At 36.2% G+C, this 22,648-nt stretch overlaps 1 protein-coding gene across 1 annotated transcript in view; it reads left to right on the top strand.

Annotated features, from left to right (window-relative positions):
* The window catches only part of LOC124636449 (interference hedgehog-like), a 44,035-nt gene extending 33,865 nt beyond the window's left edge, over nucleotides 1-10,170 (top strand). Inside the window, exons 6-16 of the mRNA XM_047172543.1 lie at nucleotides 7-217; nucleotides 1,472-1,688; nucleotides 2,620-2,750; nucleotides 3,036-3,120; nucleotides 3,315-3,421; nucleotides 4,546-4,664; nucleotides 5,589-5,745; nucleotides 6,111-6,311; nucleotides 6,728-6,938; nucleotides 7,688-7,782; nucleotides 7,960-10,170. Coding sequence (XP_047028499.1) covers nucleotides 7-217; nucleotides 1,472-1,688; nucleotides 2,620-2,750; nucleotides 3,036-3,120; nucleotides 3,315-3,421; nucleotides 4,546-4,664; nucleotides 5,589-5,745; nucleotides 6,111-6,311; nucleotides 6,728-6,938; nucleotides 7,688-7,782; nucleotides 7,960-8,073 — 1,648 coding nt within the window. The 3' untranslated portion in view covers nucleotides 8,074-10,170. The remainder of the gene's footprint in view (nucleotides 1-6; nucleotides 218-1,471; nucleotides 1,689-2,619; nucleotides 2,751-3,035; nucleotides 3,121-3,314; nucleotides 3,422-4,545; nucleotides 4,665-5,588; nucleotides 5,746-6,110; nucleotides 6,312-6,727; nucleotides 6,939-7,687; nucleotides 7,783-7,959) is intronic.
* Nucleotides 10,171-22,648: the final 12,478 nt, after the last annotated feature.

Here is a 22,648-nt window from a genome sequence, read left to right as displayed (position 1 = left end):
TTCCAGGTTCCTCGAAACAGAAGACTACGTAGGAGTGATAGACGAAGAAGACGTGCTAACAATGCCGGTGAAACCCAACGGCGTGCTGCGTCTGTGGTGCGGAGCCGTCAGTACCCCTCCTCCGAAGATCTCGTGGAGTTTGGAGGGAGACGGCGAGCTGAGGGCCTATGAGAATGAACATATGTTGACGATATCGCCTTTTACACCGGAACAAGAGGTTGGTTTTTCTTCTTTTTAATTGACTTGAATATTCTGGAAGTGTTAAAGGGTTAACAGAATTCTGCACTCTGCTAAATATACCCCTTAACAATGTTTTATTCTATTTAAGACCGACAATTTAATTAAAATAATAACTCGCCAGCATCTACAATAGTCCCTCAAACAATATTGTTCTGTTGAAGTTTTACCATCTCAAAACATTATAAAATGTGAAAGCGTTTTATTTACATTGTGTTTGATATTTTTTGTGTAAGCATTCTATTGTGTTTGAAGGCTTTCAGATAGCAGAAAAGATTCTGCCCCCTCAAACACGAGAAGCTTTGGAGTGCCTTTCAGAAGTACTGCCTTCATCTAGAAAATATTTTTTGTGTCTTTAAATCAAAGGCGGCGTTCTCTTTGGTATTGTGAAGAGACGACCTTAGGTCTTAACTTATTTGATCCCACGACACTAAAAAGGGTCTCAAGCCTTCACTTAGGTACCAAAATAATTAGGACATGTCATTAGTCGTTTTTAATTAGTAACGTATAGTAACAATAAGTAACGTCAATTTCATTTACTTTGCGAAAATAATTATAAAAAAACCGGCCAAGTGCGAGTCGGACTCGTGCACGAAGGGTTCCGTAAATTACAGTTAAATCAACCTATCTCAAAAACTATAAGAGATACTTTGATCAAACCAAAAATCGTTGAAAGAGTTAATTAGCATGCATCACCTCTATTTTTTTAGAATTTTATACCCCGTAGTTATAAAAATAGAGGGGGGGGGACATACTTTTTACGACTTTGAGAGCTGATATCTCAAAAACCGTTCACTTTAAGAAAAATGTTTTTTAGAAAACTTTATATCATTTTAAAAGACCTTTCCATTGATACCCCACACGGGTATGTACATCGAAAAAAAAAATTTCATCCCTCAGTTACATGTATGGGGGGCCCCACCCCCAATTCTTTTTTTTACTATTTAGTGTCATATTTTTGTAGCGGTTCATACAACACATATTCCCATCAAATTTCATCACTGTAGTACTTATAGTTTCCGAGTAAATCGGCTGTGACAGACGGACAGACGGACAGACGGACATGACGAAACTATAAGGGTTCCGTTTTTGCCATTTTGGCTACGGAACCCTAAAAAAGTTACTATATTTTTAAAGAAAGGTTTGATTGGAAAATTACGGTACACTTTAATGAGCATTAAAAACCACAAACCATGTACCACATACATATATAAATTCCCCAATATTTTTATAGGGCGTGTACTCATGCACGGCCAACGGCATCCGTCGTTCCTGGAAGGTGATAGCCTTACAACCACCTCGATGGGACGGTAACGTCTCCGTTTCAACGCCGAATGAAGGAGGCAAGGCGCATGTGACCTGTGGCAACTCCTTTGGACAACCAACCCCTCGTGTGTACTGGGTCTTGAACGCTGAGGTGCTGAAGAATGAAAAGGGTGTTAAGGCTAATAGTGAGTGGATTTTTATTAATGTATCTATTATTTAGACAGTTTCTTCGGAGGTTTAGTGTGAATTTGAAATCGTCAGCTTTAGCACAATAAATGGCTCGATTTGGAGATCGAACTTAACATTATGTACTTCTATAGCAATCTTAATTGGTAACCGCTTAACTTTTTTGATATTTGTCTCTTTATTGAAAAGTGGTTAAATAGCTACAGCCAATGGAATTTGCCAGTTTGGATTTCATATTGCAACTAACAAACTTGTAATATCTTTCTTTAATTAAGCTATTGTTCCGATCAACTACTGTCCGAATAAATCGATACAGAAAAATGAAAACTTTATTTTTGTGAACCTTTGCATAAACCGTCATATATCAATTGCTTTTTTGTCGCCAGTGTCCGGTAGTTTATTCGTCCATGAAGGACATAAATATTACTTGCCATGGATACCTGTTGCACGTTTTTTATAAATAAAATGCAGACATAAAACCAATCACAATATCGATGTTACTTCCGACCTGATGAATTTATTGGTTTTAACTTTTTTATTTATTTTTATCCTTTGACATCGTGTCCATAGAAATATCAGGCACACAAATTTTCACTGTTCACCGATTCAAATTGAATTTCGTGATGATAATTCCTTTTCGCGAAGAATACAATGATTTGTTTGACTGACTTCAGTACCAATAATCATCATCATCATCAGATGAGATCTGGCTGAGATCAGCCATTGGACGTTCACTACTGAAAATAGTCCTCAATTGATACATAAAATTATCAACCTAAATCCCAGCTGTTAAGTATTTTAGCTTTTTTGAAACCCTTTCACTTTTATACTGATGAAACGATTAAGATGAATCTGCCCTTTTTATGTAACTATCACTCGATCCATCTTCTCAAAAGTTGCTAAACAAAAATGATCCTTATTTCCTCCCAGATACGGACCTCTTCATCGAGCACGTGGAGAAACGCCACGCGGGCATCGTGCAATGCTTCGCGTGCAATGAGCTCGGCTGCGCGTACGGCGCCGGCATGCTTACTGTAGTGCCGCTGCAGATTCCAGATCAGGTAATATTGGTATATAAGTGTCACCAAATTTAATGGCGGCTCGCAATTAATTTCACCATATACCTCACCAAACTGAGCCGCTGATTCCTAAAATTGGTATCTGCGCAGCGAATCGCCATGAAGTTCGTCGAGCTCTGATTGTTTTCACCATACTCTTACTTTTGTTACTCTTGTATGTACCTAAGACTATATGTAAAGGTAGTAAGATCAGTTGTTTGTGTTTAACTGTTAATGACTAGAGCTAACTCCAGAATAATATTTGTCTTACCTTTTTTTTTGGTACAGGATTACCCAGCTGAAGTTCCAAAGACAAGATACTCGATTCAACCACCCAAAAGGCATAACAGGAAAAATCCTAGAAAACATAAAGGTAACAAAATAATTAAGTTACCATTAATGCCCGGTTTCTATACCTATAAGAAGAAATTATTCATTCACTAGATTTTTGTTATATAATCTTCTTATCAAATAACTAATAATTTCTTTTATATGGAAATCTGACATAAGTATCTCAAGTTAGAAAAAAAAAATGTTATTTGGTCCTAAAAAAGTTTTTGTTGCCAGCCGTCATGATTCCTCCTTCAAGACCCAACGTTACAAGACTGAATGATGAGAGCGTTATGGTGTCATGGTCACACGATAACCAAGGATTACCCATAAGATTTTTCAAGGTAAGACCCTTTTTTTGAGATTAAATAACTGTAAAAACAAAAAAAAAATACTCAAAACTAAACCTCTTCCGAAGTCTGACAAATGCTATGCTGAAAAACATACATTTCTTATTTTTTATTTATTTATTTCTATGGCACTTACATAATTTCTCAATACAATAATATAGCCACACAACGCAAACCTCTCAGGGTTTATCAGTGTATGGCGAGTCGTTTTATATATACAAAAATAATTGTTAGTTAATGCTGTGTCAGGAAACGCTGTCTGGAAACATATGTATACAGGTCAAACTGAGAAATTCCTGTTTATAAGATGGTTGTAAATACTAATTATTTGAGTAGAATAGGTGCTTAAAAGGCCACGAGTAGTTGATTTGATTCTACAACCAGGAATATTATGAGTTCAAGATCCAATAAAGTTCAACGTCACCATTTCATATTTGAGTAACTCGCACAAGGTTTCATATCATACCTCAGAAAAGAAAAGCCCGTATTAACATAGAGAGCATCGCACAAACAAGATACACAGCCCGATTCATAATTATTTTCTTGAGAACTCGTATTTTCTTGTATAAAATGCTCAAAGGGACTAAAGTAATGGTTTAAGTCGTTGCTTTTGGTCCGTCGCCGATGCTCACAGAAGGAAATGCGGACAAAAGTTAGCATTTTATACGAGCTGTAAGTTTTTGTGGTCTATCTGAGTGAGAGTACTCATTGGAATTAACGATGGCAAATTGGCATTCGTTTTAATTCTGTTCGCGGAAACTAAGGATTTATTGAAAGCACTCTGCGCAGATAGCCGGGCTTCATTTCAATTTCTGTTATTGTAAGATGAGTGGCCTTAGATGTCTAGACCAAGTTTTTATATCGTTATCTATTTTATAGTGATAAATATCGTGATAAATTTTAGTCCTCACTAATAAATGCGAAAGTAACTATCCATCTATAACGCTTTCACGCCAAAATTGAAAACTAACACGTGTCGTGAGTTGAGGATGAGAAAAGCCATAGAAGTTTCGTGAGCTATGTGCGAAACCGTGGGGCACAACTAGTATCTTATTATTCTTTTATTTAAATAAAGAAAACAAGGTGACGAGTCGTATAAACGTTTGGCTCCGTTTCAGGTACAATACCGAGAGGTGAGCAACTCAAGCAATGCTCAGTGGAATACTGCCAACCAGGACATCCCGGCGTATATACACTCGTATCAGATCGATGGGCTCACTCCCGGCAAATATTATAAGTAAGTTTATTCATTAGCTATGGTTCTTTGAAGACATCACGCAAGTAGCCAATGTCTAATTGGTCTTTTATTCGACAACTCTAATTCTAGGAATGTTGGCTGTATCTATACCTAATACCAACGTGCTTGGAACGTTAAACTCAAAGGTGTATTTTGAGAAATGTGATGTTTAGAGATTATGAACATATTAATTTCTTGATTAAATTCGATTAAGGACTTCGTAACCTCACTGAAGACTTACGTCCCCGAATCATCTATACTAAAACGACTGTTAGTTGGCCCAATGTTTGGTTAACAACTTTGAAGGTTATCGTGAACCCAATCAAACTTTTCAGCCGGTCTGATATCGTTATCAAAATATTGGTCGACCTAAAGTTTGTTGTGTGCGGGGCACTAAAAGGTCGTATTCAGTGCAGTGGTACTGGCAAATGCAGTTGTTCATATAGTTTGCCACAACGCCACCCTCGCCACATAGTCATATACACCGCGTTCCGGTTATTTGCTTGATATTGTTAAAACGACTGCCAACTTGGCTGTGCGGTGAAAATGTGTGTGAAATTCAATGTATTCGATACAACTTTATTTGATTTGATCTTTTGAAGAAAATATTTGGTATTCTTTATAATACCGTATCATTATTCATGCATAAGCTCAACATTCTAAACGCTATGTTATGCTCTAGTGTAATGTGTTTTTCAAATATCAGCTCATTACAGTCCAATGCACTTGTTGGTACTTCATTAGTTCTAGTGACCTTACAACCTTACTTGCGACCTAAAGTCGTCGTTCTATACTATTTTTCCGCTACAAGACCCATCCTCTCTCGCCATTATTCTACCGTCGGTACGGCCAGCCCACTGCCGCTTTATCTTCTATTATTTACACCTATTTGTATAGTAATTAACTAAATGTTCCTCTGCCCAGATTTCGCATCGCAGCCGTATACTCGAACCAGGACAACAAGCTGGGCAAGTCTAGCGCGCGGTTCCACTTGCAGCGCGGCGGGTTCAAGGCGCCGCGTGCTCCCGTGCTCACGCGGGCGGTTCCTATGTCGCCTACTACTATACAGCTGGATTGGACGGTGAGTACCAGTCATAATAGTTCTTTTTTCTGTATTAATTCGGTTGATATCAAGAAGTATTAAGTTCCTGCTACCAGTTGAAGCATTCACCTTAAAGAGCTCATTGGTGCGCCAGAGCGAAGAAATTGGAATACAAACGGCTTAACAAGAACTTGAATGGATTAAGTATATAAAGAAAGTTCCCAAAGCTGTCTTCCAGTCTAGGGGTAGGTGGAGAATATAATATAATACGATTTCTCATGCGAAGAAAACTATAGCATCTAGAAATACCTTTAAATAACCTTAGAATATCCTCATGATATATTTACTGTCAATATTTTAATTCAATTTCAATTTTTATCCTATTCCTTGCTTCGTTGTTTTAGTGGACAAGCGGCGGCGAAGTAGAAGCCGAAGGTTTCTACGTATACTACCGCGCGGTGTCATCAGCGGGCTCGTACGAGAAGGTGACGACGTCGGGCTCGCCGCGCGCGCTGCTGCTCTCGCACCTCGTGCCCGACACCGGCTATGACATCAAGCTGCAGGCTTACACTGCGCAGGCTGCTTCCGAGTTCAGCGCTATTAAGGTAAATTGAGCTGGATAGTTGATACTTCATATAATGTGCGTTATATTTTCGAGTTACAAGTTTATTACGTCTGTGATTGGCTCTTAATTGATGCGTCAATGGTCAGAGTACGCGAATGAAACAGTGCGTGTTAGTTAATTATTGTAGAAACCTGAAAGATTTTGATACATTAGATACATTATACATTTTTACTTTGTACATACATATTTTTTCGAATTTGCATATTTTTTTCGAGTTTTCATATATATTTTTTAAATCACAAAACAAAGTAATGTTTTATTCCATTCACCAGACTAACACAGATTTAAGCATATGCGCAATCAAAATTTTACACAACCAGAAAGGATTTCTCATGCTACATTACATACTATACCACTACCACTTTACATACCACTAAATGCATCATCTCCCTCCAGACAGCAAAAACACTCCGCTCAGCGGGCGCGTCCGGCCCCGGCAGCAGCCCCGCGAGCAGCGCCGCCGGCACCAGCAGCGCGGGCTCGTCGCCCCGCGGCGCGCCCGGCGCGCTGGTGACGGCGGGCGGCGCGCTGGGCGCGGCGGCGCTGCTGCTCGTGCTGGCCACCGCGCTGCTGCTGTGCCGCCGAGCCAGGCGACCCACTACCGATAGTATGTGCTAATGTAAATGTTACTGCGATAGTTTGTTTGTGTGTTTCAAATGTCTAGTGTTAAATAAATAACACCAGAACCACATTCAAATTAACAGAATACAAAAAATTCTAAAGTCACTATCCACAGCTTTTGTGTTTGAGATTTTGGTGGTCTAATATTCTTTAATAATGTCCAATCTAACCAAGGGGTACTGGGTTGCCCGGGTAACTGGGTTGAGGAGGTAGGGCAGTTGCTTCTTGTAAAGCACTGGTACTCAGCTACATCCGGTTAGACTAAAAGCCGACCTCAACATAGTTGGGAAAAAAGGCTCGGAGGATGATTAATTGTGTTAATGAACTTTTATTATTCGAATAGGTTCAATATTCATTATACGTTTTTTGCTGCACCACTTTTCATCTCCTTTAATTCCCTAAAAGTACAGTAAAGTACCCATCACACAAATTAACTATTAAGTAATCCGTGCTATCACTATTATGTATGATTTCTATTTACATCTGATTGTTCGGTACCATTTGGTAAACAATAACGTACAACATAAGTAACATTAGCTGCAAAATCTTAATCCAATTAACAAATGCATCAATCTAATTTACTTAATTAAACGTCAAAACAACGTCTTCGGATCATCCGACCATGAAATGACAAGAGCTTAACTTAACAATATAATTACATAATCACAAAACATTGATGTCATAATAGGAACTTCAAAGCAGGGCTGTCAAAACACATTGAATGATTTATTACAGAGGAGAAAGGATCCGTGCCGGAGAGCGGAGGCGCCAACGGGTACATCCCGGCGAAAGTGCCAATCACTATTACGGCCAACCCTATGCATTCTGAGGTAAGACCAGAGAGAATCACTTTCAAGAAATAACTCTAACGTTCATTGAGATGTCATAATTAAATTATTTACTCCATAGTAATTGCAATAAGTACGGTTATTCTTAACGATTTTTATTATTCGCTTATTTCCATTTCTAAGTTTAATGTTGTTTTTAATATTCCTTTCCGTATTCAGGGTGGCGACGCAGGGGTAGAAATGTCATTCTTACACAATAACAACACCGGCAACAACGATGACACACTACCACACTCAAGGAAAAATGGCCCAGCACCCCGACAATACGTGTGAAAATAGACTCAATTTCCTATAAAATAAGGTTCACAATTCAAACACGTGTTGCCCCGATAAACTGCTACCTTATTGGTAGAATACAAAATTTTCGAAGGAGAAATGTGATATCATTTTTATCGCCATATCGAAGTGTACGGACTTACGACAGTACAAAATTATATTTATAATATTTACTTAGCGTAGGTATTTGTGATTATTTAGTAACAAATGTTAGGGCACTCAGGATTTAAGCAATATTTTGCTATGACTGCAAGTTGGTGTATTTTCACAGCTGAAATTGGTAAGATTATGGGCCTAGACTTATTTAAAAGACAAGTGTTACGATTATTTTATTTATTAACGTGTTGAGAACAACTGTGTAGATCTGAAGCTAGTTGTAAGTATGTATTAATTAAGTAGGCAACGCTTAGCGTGATGCGCTTCGCTTGTGAATCTCGGCAGTGTTGCCAGGACATTGGAAAATAAAAAATCGGTAGTAATGGCAATGTACTTAAGATTTGTTATTGATTTTGTTAGAAACAAAATTGTATATTGACTATTTCAGTAATTTTCTGTTTCATTATATATTTTAATTCTTGTACATTTTTGTTTATTATATTTTTATTTCTAAGGTTGTGACGGACGGACAGGCATTTATGAAATACGACTGTAATTGTTTTATTTAACTTTATATATAACATCACTTGTATTGTAGGTGAAAGTTTTTGAAGAGAAATATAGGACTGAACTTTTTCTTTTTTAGAAATTTTCTTTTGTTTATCAGTAGCTTTTAAGATAGCTAACAAGTAAACATTTATATCTTGAACAAAAACAATCAAAACTTCTATAACTTTCTTCAAAATCCTTCATTTAGTTATCTTGTAGTTATAACTACGCACTTTATTATGATAATGATCTAGTATTATAACTTTATAACGAAATAGGTACTTTAAGAACGTGTTTTGCCTTTGGAATATTATAACGAACAAATCTGCTTAATGTGAAACAAAAACAAGATATCACTGCCAAATGTACCTGTATTATTATGAAACAAAATATCTGAATTTAAAGGTATTTGTAATAATTAACTTTGCAAAAAGCCGAATCCTTTGTGATATATTTTTTGTTTCGCATTAAAATGAAGAGAATGCATTCGCTCATTATTGCTCGCAAATAAGACTGAAAATGTTTTTTATAGTTTACTCAACTTTTTGGGTGAACCGCGATATTATTATCGTAGAATGTAAAGTAAAAAATAATTTAAATTAAGACAAAAATGTTTATGAAATTGTTTCAAAAGCACCCGAGGCTTAGCAGAAATAAAAATTAATGAGTACAGTCACCGCTGTAAATATAAAAACAAAAGGTAAATTAAGTTTGGTAATTTGAATTCAAATGGCCGGCTAATTTTCATTTCTGTTAAGAACTGTGTTTGCTGGTCCATGTTGATATCACGAAATCTGTACGCGACTGTATTTTTGCGTTCGTTTTTTCAACCCTGTGGGAGACTGACAGCTGTTTGTCAAACTCTATAAAGACCACTTTAGCACAAGGTGAAACATTTTAATAAAAGAATTATAAAGCTCACAAAGTTACAAATATTGTTATTCCTAACAATGTGGCCCGTTTCTTCCTTATGGTTTCCGTTATAAAAAGTCAAACTTCCAAACTGTCAAACATTTCGGCGAGATTTGGAAACTCCATAATTAATGATTCGCGACCTCTTTACAGGGAAATCTTAATGTGCTTGTAGTTGATAGGCGAGTCCCTATCCCTATTTTATGCAAAATTACCATCTCTTTAATTACACTTACAAAATCTTGTGGTAAGTGGTCTTGAGCAACGCTGATGCCTCTCTTAACCCTCTCACGGAGCTGCGTAAAAAGTATAATATTTAAATTAAAAGCTTAAATAAGGCGCAGAACTTCATAAATCTTAGGGGCTTTAATAAAAATATACAATTTATCAACATTAATTTAGAACGAGGTCTGTAGGGTTTGGCGCCATTATAAGTGTAACGCGGACGACTAATTGATTTATTATAGTAACTTTTACAACACTATGTATTTGTAAAAAATATTAACAATGCAATCCAATAAAATAATTTAAATTATATTATTTAGTTTTTATTACTTTTTATAACTAAATTACCTACCTATAAGTACGTACAAGTGTAAGTACAAGATGAGATGTATAAACCTTAATTTCTCTTGATTCCATTAAAATTCTTATTCATCAAAAACAATACTCAGCTACAACTTTTCAATACATAAATTATTAACAAGAAAACACCGCAAAAGGTAAGAAAAAATTACATTTCCATATTCAAATGTTGTACATGCGATAAAGATTTTCCATTAAAAAGGTATTATTTCCCCGAAAATTCTCCCTTCTCCCACGTCATGTTTTTTAAAACACCGTTGATTTATGTTAAACGTATTCATGGCAATTAGCCCTGGAAGCTAATTTCCATTAGCCAGACTTGTTGTTCGGTAAAATTGTTCCACAGTGCAGAATGCGAGAAACAGTAGACCAACTTGGCCTTTACACCAATTAAGGCGTCTCTATTGAAAAGTTTTGAGCTCTGGATAAACGAATGACGTCATTAAATTCGTGAACAACAATGTACTGTTGCAGTATTCACTTGGAAATATTCTTTGGGATTGGGTTTTGAGGTAATATGAGCTAATTTCTTACGATTTCTACTATGTAAATACATACTTCATATCATAGAACCGCCTACGTTCCTACAAATATGTTTCAATCTCATGTAGATATGTTGATCTGAAAACTCCCACGCACAACACACAACACGACGATCAAGGAACGTCTCATAATTTAACATCAAATAATTACGTAATAAGTTTGTTTCCTCAGCAGAGGCTTTCAAAGAAAACAAATGTTATATTAATCGGTACGTTAACTTTCCTAATTAAAGGCTAAGAATACAAGCAAAACGTATTTTCCTTTCAAGTCGTTTGGTCGTGTATACAATATTTTTGTTCACTAAAGTACCATTTACATTAGAAATATACAAGAATGCCATTCAATTTCGCGGTTCAATGCTCGCCTGTACGTAATAAAAGTAATTATTTTTCCCAATACCATGATTAGTTCGCATTGGGCTACGGGAGATTTTTCCTTCTGTGGCGGGGCGGTATACTTTAGTGCGCGTTACGGTCAATTAGTCGCAAGTCGCAACACGTAGCACCCACTTCGGTAATTAAAGCGAGAGACCAGAACACCAATACAAGGGAAATAATTAATTTTGCAAAGAAAATAATTGCTTTGTTAGCGGCCTGCTTCTGTTTCGTATTTAAAAAGAAACGGTCGCTTGAATAGAGTTAATTAACACACGCGGCGGCTACTTGGTACGTCGAGTCCTCACAGAATTTTTATAATAAAATATATACTTAGGCGCGGAAAATTTATTGCTGTTTGAAAATTGCCATCATTATGTGAATATAGGGCTTTAACTAAAATGAATTGCTTCGAAGTGTCGCATTTTGAACGCAAAATACATACATAAAACATAATTAATGGGTGACATTTAAATGTTGAATTACCTATGCTTAGGCCCACGTGGGAATTTGTGTAAGTACTTAAGTAGATACGTGCTAATGTGCTGATTTCATCTACCTACGATTGATTGATTGCATGACAAGAGCTCCGCACACTTACAGATGACAAAAGGAAAAGATATGTTTACTATATTCAGTTGAACATGATACCTACGTATAGTACGTAAAATATTCTCCAAAAATACAACGATTTAAAATTAGCCTGGTGGGTATTTGTTATGAAATAATGCAGCCTTTGCGATTCTTAATTTCTTCCAAGTGAACCCGTGGGCTATTTAACAAATTGAGATAAAAGGTTTTGATCAATTCAAAGGCTTTGTTTGATTTTTCAAAAATTTTGACTGGTTTGATCATTTTTTACAGTTAATGATTTCTTTCAGGTGTAATCAGTAGGTACAATATTAGAAGCCTTTATAGGAAAATAGGTACCCCCAATAAGACCGCCTAACTTAACAAGAACTTATGACAATATTATAGGTAGCAAGTTTAATTCTAACAATGCTCATGAGAAATGTAAATCAACGTAAGTAGACATTAGTTTCGAATTAAATTGATAAAGTTTGAACATAAAGGCTGGAACCAAGGTATTGTTAGATCATATCGAGTCTCGTATTATCGTGTTTGAGAACACCAATTGCGTATTATGGAGATAAGCTAATTGGTATTAGTAGGTTACTCTAATTAGTCGTTCGAGTTTGCATTATGAGATGACAGGTAAAAGTAATAATGGGCCAATTTATTTGTTAATTTTTCTATCACTAAACTCTAGCGCTTTCATCGGGCTTAAAAGGATAAGAGATACTGTTATTATAGATATGTACTTTATTGATATGGAATAGTGACAATGATAAAGACTTACTATTGGAAAATTTTGACGCCGTCCTTCGTTATATAAATCGTACAAAAATCAACTATGAACCTTTCTGAGTATTTGAAATTCATTTTTCTTCAAAGTCAAGGTTAAAACATTCGTGGAAACGGTCGAAACCTTTATAAATGTTTTCGAAGGTTTTCCAAATAATAATTATAAGTACATTACAGGGTCCAAACAGCTAGGCGTAACGCCAAGCAATCGTCGGCGAGTCGTCAAGCAATTCGCTAATTCGTTTGAACACTATTATTTACGCGCGAGGAAAGTTTCTCGTCATAAATTAAGTGCGGACCAAGTTGTTGGTCGTAAATCTAAGTGCTCCGCCCCCCGGTGGTCTTGTCTCTTGTGACAAACCCGCACCCGCCAGTTTTCGATGACTCCGGTGACTATAGGTTTGGTAATTCGTAATTCAATTAATTGATGTGTTTTTGTTTTTAACGCATTGCATCCCCTTGCGTCATATTTGTAGAGATGAATGGTAGTTACAGAATAGCAGTGGCAAGAGATTATACGCATCTGTTCTTCTCGCTGCTCAAATAATGACACGTTAACTGTGATACTTCTGATAATGATAAATTCAAAGACATCATTTCATGTCATGTTTGCAAGCTAATGAGATGCTTTCGTGGGTTGATTAAAATCATGTTTTCGTAATTAAGGCTACACAGTTCCTACACAGCACGGTTAACAATGTTGCCTCCATTGTAAACCTTATTTCTGGAAATATTTTCATAGTTTCCAAGATAACATCATAATGTCAATGTTATCCTTTAACCCGTCGAATAATTTAGAACAATACCCATCAAGTTCCATGTAACCGCAAAAACGGAGTTGGTATTTTATCCTTGAACATCGGAAAGCATGGTTGCCCGCGGCGCGGCGGCTGCCGACTGTGGCGAACTAAACAAAACATCCACGTTATAAAGTCAAGTACTCGGCGAATTCCGTTTCTTATGCCTACGCAACTATTCAGTTATTTATAGGTCGGTTCATAAATACCGTTTTGTATCATTCGCTCAAGCGAGCGGTCCTGTTTACCAAGTTTTCATTTGCTAAGGAATTTCATTAGTGCTTCGAAGTTATGTAAGTCGTAATAACATGTCGGAATAGCTGAGTGATTTAATATTTAATGTCAATATGAATTCATAGCGTTATGAGCTTCATAAGTCCTGCATGAAACCGTTGTAGAAAGATACGTTATGGCTTATCAAAAGAAAATGCCTCAATCAAAAAGAAACTTGGAATTTCCTGGAAAGCTTTAACAATCTTTTAAATTACATTAGCTTAGCCTGTTGACGCAGACTGTTTCTTTAGAGCTGAACTTTAAGTAACTGAAATTCAATATCCAGAGGGCATAGTTCATGCTTAGTTTTTATAATACTATTGTTAAAGAGAACGTTGCATTTGTACTTAATAATTTAGAAAAAAAAATACAGTTTATACACATGTCAAAATCGTTAATCCTAAACCTAATACACGTAATATATTATGTTAGACTTTGAAATACATATACTGTAGCATGTCAAGTAGCTTAATATAAAGATTTGATATTACTTCACTTACAATACTCAGGTTACCTTCCTCATCAATTCACTCTCTTTTGTAAATTTAAGAGCGTTGAATATCACTCTTATCTTGTATATATATGGCGCTATAAAAAGCGACGTGTTATAAAAAGTAATGGACTGTTAAAACCATATGTTACTCCTATTTTTCGCGGGAAATTGCACCAGGGTTCTGACACAATGACGGCCGACAGAACTTATTGGGATTTCGATTGTGCATTGACAATTGATAATTGTCATGTCACCTACATTGTCAGGTGAATTTTAAATAATTATATTATAAAGTCACTTTCCATTCAGTTATTATATTACGGTGTAATTAAGCAATTTTCAAAAGTCTCGGTTTTAGATTAAACCACTAAACTGACGTTTTATTGCTGAAAAATTGTAAGAATTTAGCAGCGGTTTTTAATTAATTAAAATCTTCCAATAGCTGGTGTCTGAGAGAATTTTATTTCAAACCGCGCTATAAAAATTAAAATGAAAAGTCGAGGTGTATTTCTTTCTTTTACAATGATACTAAAATTTCACAACCATTTTTGTTGAAGTTAATTATCTAGTTTAGAAATGGTTTAAGAACTTCGTTTAACGTTTGGGACACAAAACAAAAATCTTTTAATCAAACCACAGAGCTTTATTCGATTTAGATATTGTTTCAATTTATTTGATTTACAAAGGAAAAGGAATATTAAGTATTATGTAAATGAAAACCACCCTTTCGCAACTGGTATCCGATGGAAAGTTCACAGACGGAATTTTATTGAATAAGATTATGAAATAACATTGTTTTTGTGTTAATTTAAGCTAAGAAAATTGTAAGGTTTCGGATTGTTTATAAAAGTTAGCGAAACAAATAAATAAACTGAATTAAGTAACTGGAAATGCTACCTACGCATATTTCGAAGAAACGATTTGTATAATGCAGACTTCTGTGTTTCCTTGTTGTGAAAAAAAATTATGCCTGATATTACTCTAGTAATTAATATAAATAACTAATGGAAAAACCACAGCTTTCCTCGTTTGTATAATCTGTTTGCGCCTTGTTAGTCGGGGCGTAAATCACTAGCGCTAATTTCCATTCTAAGCTATATCCATTATTCTTACAATAATGACGATGTTAAACTTGAGCTCTATAATTCTTTCAATAAAACTTAAATTTAGGAAAATACTTTCTGAGATATACGGTGAAAGTTTTGAGAGGAAAATTAAACAGGCACCCCTTAAACTGTAGGATCCTGTCTAACTAAAGACTGTTCCCTTGATAGCTTTTTGAAACTCCCCTATTCAGGGGCTAATTTATTATATTTTTAATTTGAATAAAAATGTGGCCAGATTTTTACTTGGGCACAGGTAAGACGCTTCTGCTTTTTGTGTAGCTGGCTGGCTTGGCATATTAAAATTCGAAATCGGAATTTTCGTGTCATGGCTGAATGTAAATAAAAACTTTACAGACGTTAATATCCCATCTTGTTTTTTTTTTTTATATAATTCATAACTATTACATTTTACTATAATATAATTTTAATCCTTATTTACAAAACAAAAATAACGCTTCCCCCAGTATACTTATTCTGACGTTTGATGGCCGACTGGCGGGAACTGTCATTTTCGCGCCAATTACGGCGCCATGTCTGCAGGAATAATCTGCCAATACGAGCGGTGACGTCATTATTCTGCGGTAAGTCACGGTTTATCTGCGACGCGGGAAAATGCAGCTGTACTAGTTATTTGTTAAACTAGAGTCGTAAAAACATTTCAGATAAAACAGTGACCGAGGGGTTTTTGTATTGATTTTGTTTTATTTTATTGTCTGTGTCTGTGGTCAAAGTAGAGATGACATTAAACAAAGTTATTAATGGTAAGAATCAAAGGTTCAGAGAATTTTTTCCAGCCTTTTGTAGAGGTTACACGTATTATGCGGAACGCATTCTGTTGTTTACACAGAATGTTTCCCTTTTTGCTGCCGTTTCTAAAATAAACATTTTCCATTCTTTGCTGGGACTTGGGACGCAATGTTATGTTACAGGACTATGGACCTTTGAGACGACAATTCCTTCGAGATTGTTCTTTGACAGTTAGTGAACAGCTGTTTTGCAGCAGTAACTCCATATTTACTTAATGAAATACTAAGTTCAGTTCTGCTTATCACCATTGCGTGTAAACTTAACATCAAAAGAGTAAAAGAGTAGTCAAGTAAGTAAAGCTTACTTACTCACAAAGGAGTTACCTAGATTAAGAATTTAAAATTTTTTCTTTAATACTTTTTAGAACGAGCGTTACAGGGTTGCGGTTCTTTTATAAATTTCTTTGCATGCAACGTGACAATATTTTAATTGAAAATGGCCGGTTTATTAGAAATCTTTTTAGATTATTTTTTTAAAACAGCTTAGTCTGGCATTCCTTTACGGTCTTGTTATATTCTCACTAGCCGATTTCGACTGTTGTCCCGAACATTTTCAGCCACCTTTAATAAATTGGTTTTTAATCCCATTGCGTTCAGCCTTTTAGAGTTAAACAATAACAAACAAACACACAAGCTTACTTCCCATTTATAATTAGTACGTAAGGACCAATAATGAAGCTTATTACTTCCAGTAACCAATTATAGTGATACTAATTGTGTCCTCAGCGATTGTGGTGCACCTTATCACATGATGACACGAGCCATTGAAGCCGTAATTGACAAAGGCCAACAGACTACCAATACTGTAGTAGGTATATAATATTAATTATATTACACAGATATGTAGTATTGTTTATTATTAATTAGATTTCGCTCGCTCGTGACAAAAGCTATCCTAAAACCTTCTCCCGGGTCTAAGTTACCTCCCCTCTAATTTTCAGCCAAATCGGTCAAGCCGTTTTCATGTTATGTCGTGACAACGGAAAATGGGTTTCATTTTATACCTATACTAGCTTTCGCCCGCGGTTTCACCTGCGTCCCGTAGCCGGATGGTGACAAAAACCTATCCTAAAACCTTCTCCCGGGTCTAAGTTAAATCCCCTCTAATTTCCAGCCAAATCGGTCAAGCCGATTTCATGTTATGTCGTGACAACGGAAAGCGGGTTTCATTTTTAAATATAGTATAGATAGATATAGATTAACATTCATAAACAAGATATATAAAGTGACTCTTTTGGTATATACCTAAAGCTGATGACGCATTAAAATCGGTTCAGCTAAACGTGAGTTAATCGGGCATAACCATACGTACATACAGGTCAAAATGTGAACCTTGTTTTTTGAAGTCGGTTAAATAAAAGGGTTAATTTGAATTAATACCACTCTTTAGGCATGAAATAACTCAAATCTTACAAGAAGTAGTTCGGTAGTTTAGAGTAGAGAGCAAAACTTACCGATATAACTAAGCACAAAGGTTTAAAGCACTTTTACGAAAAAGCACGTCGAACGCAAAGAATTTTATACTTTTATAAACTAGAGTATAATTTAAGAAAATGGAACGGATTCCGGGAAGGTATTTTGCAGTAAACCGACTCAGATAGCTCAGGAAGCACTTTTAGATTTTATGAGTGCTACCAATAGATGTAGATTCGTAAGAATATCTATGTGGACTTGTGGAGGTAATTTTCCTCTTTATTCCGTCGTATATCTGCTAGAGTTTATTATTTGATAGCACTGGTTATAAACTCTGCCATTCTAATATAAGTGCTGGATGTTGTTATTTATTTTAATGGCTTACGGATTTATGGTATTAATGTTTTTTTTTTTGTTTTGGACTAGTTTGGATTTTTAATTGAGCCCAAGACACAGTAATGCAACTGTCCATCATAATCATCATCCTCCTGCTTTTATCCCGGTTTCGTTTGGGTATTTTATTAGCACTATCAAACGGAAACAAACCTGACAATGACGTTTGTGACAATTGCGTAAACACTATACACATACTCGTATAGTGAACATACAATGTATATAATGCAGTATACAACTCAGTAAATACTTACTCAAATAATCAGCGTTTGTAGGAATAAAGAGCAGTTTCTTGTTCTTTTAATTAAACAGTCCGATCGACGTCGGCACAGATTACCTAATATTGTGTACAGAGCTCAGTTTGTGTGTTTGTTTGTATGTGTGTGTGTGTCTCGCAATATGTCAACCTTTTTCTTTCTATCGTGGTGTTAACATAAGTTTTATCACAGGTTACCCAGATTAAAGAGTACTAGCGTTATTGTTATGGACTATACCTAAGGCCTGTACCTTTTCTTCTAATGTCTTTTTAGCTACAATTCAGGATTAAAATCCACTGGAATAAAAAAAATTATGACAAAAAATTTGAATTATACAAGTATTTATTTTTAATTTTCACCACATGGAATTTATTGGAGTTTCACAATTATGCAATACAATGTAATATAGTGAGGGACGTACGTTTCACGGAAATATTTCGCAAAATGAAGTAGCAACGAAAACAAGCAACAATTCATTACTCCCACATAATTCGGACATTGTCGGAAATGTTTCAGCCAACACAAATTGCCTTAATTATAGTTCGGCCATTCAGAGAATGCGTTCCTGACACGTCGCGATTGAACTGACGACGTAACTTTGCAATGGCGTTGCAGTTACGATAAAAATATTTTTGCTGGTTGTTTACCGTTTTAACAATTGAGGAGCATTAAAACAACATTATTATATCAATAATCAATGAATGTAGTTACGTCGTCAGTTCAATCGCGACGTGTCAGGAACGCATTCTCTGAATGGCCGAACTATAACTACATACATTCCTTAGTTTCAGTCCTACATAGTACCTTCAATATGCTCGGTGCTTTGTTACCAACGCCGGTAAAGCCTCGTTCACATTTACCAGTACGAAGCGTGCCCAGCAGAGAAAGTGACAGACATCGCCAGAGAACAGTTCTAGAAGAAAAGAAGTAGGTAGGTAAGTAATCAAACATCTGTATGTGTTTCATTGTCACAGATATGCGCCAGCACTGATAGGTGAAACATTTTTGAGAATCCTGGCCTTTGTTTTGTCTGTTTAAAAATATTTCTCGTGGTGTCACCCGTGATTTGTGGAAACTAATTCTTGTATTGGATAAAATATAAGCCTATGTCAGGGAATAATGTAGTGAAAGAATTTTCAAATCGGTTCAGTTGTTTCGCAGCTTGTAGGTTAACAAAAAAACAATTTTTGCTCTTCATAATATGTATTAATACCTATAGATTATTTTGTCGCCCACATCACGTGTCAAGCCCGCTCAATATCTGTGAATATGTACTAACCTTAATACCCAAAGTAAATATGAGAGGGCGAGAAAAATTCTCGAGAATGGACACTCGATCAAATTCGGGAAGGAAAAAGGTAAAATTAAGAAATTTTATGGCCGCTTATCGAACAATTATGATAGCATTTTCGTGTCCGTTCCGAATTTCTTGTTACTTTTCACGTTAATATTTGGCGTCCAGGTGCTTCGGTTTTTATGTGGATATTGGAAACTTTTATTGTAAAAAGTAGTAGCTTTATTCTGTGATTTTGTTCGTATCTTGATGGTTCTATTTCATCAGAAGAAAGTAATCGTAATATAGTTTCTGACATTTCAATCTAAAGATTTACAAATCTAGAGATAATAAGTTTCATTCATCATTAGAATTTACAGTTGATTTGCATGATCATCAGCTTTGTAAGGACCTCTATGAAGGTTTGTGTAATGATGAAATCATGGTAATGATCATTGAAAATTACGTTACATATTATAACGTATTACACATTAATTAATCATTGTTAAACATCAATCAACAACCGCAAATTAAACATAATAAATGCTTACAAATACACAAGCATTACCGACGACCCTACCAAGCTTAATAGACAATGACGATTCCCAATATTCAATCTATCGTTGTTTTGCTTAGGTACTAGGGATAGGAATTTGACATTAGTTCCATACAAGTAAGGTCTTTTTTATGGGATATCATCAAATGACTCCTCCCGCCGTGGGTTAGCAGCGTGAGGGAGTGTCAGACTCTTACTGACCAAAATCCATCATGTTCCTTCGTTGGCCTTTTATGTACCAGAGCCGCGGTAACTCTTTCGAACAATCCCGCAGCCCCGGCAGGCCTTGGCCCTGCCGTCTTCAAATAGCAAAACGATAGATACAATATTGAAACGGCCATAAATCCATAGCTATCCAACTGTGCGTTACAGGGTCATGATTATTCATACTTAGACTTGTTTAAACAAGATCGGCTTGTGTAAACTGGCATCACTGACTGTTTGTCTTACAGTCAAGATAGTATGTATATGTATAACTATGATGTTGATATTTCCTGTATTACGTGCTATATCAACTTACGTAATGACGGATATGATCTAGTATAGAAGCTCGTACTAAAATTAGAATCTACCTATATCGGGTGTGTCGTTCACAATCACATTAAATTCTATCGCATATACTTTATGATATTCTATGACGAATTGTAAAAAAAATAACCTAATCCATTCAGTGGTTTAGCCACAGGAGTAGGGCTGCCATCTCGAATTTTGCCAAACCCGGACAAATATTAAAAAAAACCAGGACATTTGGCGTAAATCGCATTTTTTCCCCAAATAAGTACGATTTTTTTAATTCAATGAGGTGCTTCCTTAGGTACATGAAAACTGTCCGGGTTTTCCCCGGACACTTCTTGAAACCCCGCCCGGACGGCCCCCGGACGGCCTCCAAACGAGGACAAATCCGGGGAAACCCGGACGGATGGCAGCCCTACACAGGAGTAATTTTTCATTTTTGTAATTTACAACATCATGTGTAAAGCAGAGATAAAGTTAGGAGTATCGAATGTTTTGGTCAGTTGACAGCTGTCAGTTTTCAAGGGAGAATTACAGTTGTTTGTAATGACTGACTTTTATATGGTGTTCTAATTTTCGCACATTTTTATTCTATTTACTTTGTTTGAAAAATTCATTTTTTTTATTTTTACGTATTTTTCTTTTTTCTTTGTGTTAATGGACATAAATTAACCAGTATATTAACGCACTAGCTGTTGCCCGCAACTTCGTCTGCGTGGGCAATATAGAATCGTCAAAATACTACTTATCCCGTAGGTGCATTCTTTCACGTGACAGTATAATTAGGATTAGCACTTGGCAGTCGCATAGATTCATTTATCAAGGTTGTGTTGTGGATGTGACCATTTATCTAAACAAAAGAAGTAAAGTTTGTGACGTTGTTCAGCCAATTTGGAAAATTATTACGTATGGTGCGTAAGTAATTTTCACAGGAAACAGCTATAATCTATGTCTACATGCTTTGAGTCTGACAAAGCTGTCATTTGTACATTTTCTGCAGCTGCTGCGACTAATCAGAAGCCAGAAAGTCTGTCAGTCTTACCATAATATGGATATCGTCTTGTGTAGTTGACTGGATTGTAGATAGGTAGTCGCTCCAAGCAAAATATTGGTACTCAAACAGATTCGGTGACTGGAAGCCAACACCAACATAGTTGGGGAATAGCTGGATGGATGATAAAATGAGTCATCATCATCAGCAGGCGCATAGGGTAGGATAGTTTCACTTACTCATGGTAAGGCTGACCCCACATTAGGAGCAGGCCCGCCGCTAGCAGTTTGTTCGCCCGCGTGCAAAACTGATTATGCCGCCCTACGATTACATACGTTTTGTCAAAAAACATATAAGGGGGGGGGGCGGATCTAGGTGGTCCGGAACCCCCCCCCCCCCCGCCCATTCATATCCATCTTACCTGTCCAACAGAAAAAAATATGTACATGCACCGCTCTGATTGCAGAAAACCCACCTACTTTTGGATAAATAACTATTGCAATACATAACATACATTACACATAACTTTTTATTTACTTGAAATGTTCAGAGTAACCTAAGCAGTCCTGCGATTCTATAAAATTCGAACAACAACTCGCATTTCACTTCGATTCGAAATGTCATTTCATACTTTAGGGGAGGTAGGGGAGGGATGGGCACTTTTTCACATTTATTGCATAAAACATCAGATTTTACAGATAATCAACTTTTATTGCCATTTCTTATGTTTGGCTAGATAAAATCAAAGAGCTATCCTAAAAATTACAATCAGTTTCAACATTACGAGATATTTAAACGGTTTAAATAAAACCGTCCTGGGTCAGCCCATAAGCAAACTAAGCAATTGCTTAGGGCATCAATGCAGTGCAATCATAACCTAAGTGGCCCCTATGTATTGAAAGATTGTGATTAACTTAAACTAACGCACTTAAATATCTATAACAATGTTTAAAGTCAGTAAAATATGTTATTTGGTGGGTTTCCCGTTGAAAAGTTATAAGGCACACGGCATATGTAAGAAAGCGCGAGCGGAGCGAGCGCGAATATTTTTTAGTCTAAGGACACAAAACAAATAAAAACCACTGTAAATTAACTATGCACAGAAGTGAAGTGCAAAAGCCGCGAGCGAAGCGAACGCGATTTTTTCCTTAGAGTTTTCATGAAGTAAACATATTATCATAAAAAGCCATAACGGACGTGCGCGAAAAATGTTTTTTCGGAATTGAATGCCTCAACAATTAAACAAAGATAAAATGCGATATCTGACATGGGGCCGC

Source organism: Helicoverpa zea, chromosome 14 (assembly GCF_022581195.2).
Source record: "Helicoverpa zea isolate HzStark_Cry1AcR chromosome 14, ilHelZeax1.1, whole genome shotgun sequence".
Classification (NCBI taxonomy): Eukaryota; Metazoa; Arthropoda; class Insecta; order Lepidoptera; family Noctuidae; genus Helicoverpa; species Helicoverpa zea.
Note: the sequence above shows the minus strand (reverse complement) of the source record. Positions and strands in the feature narration are given on the sequence as shown.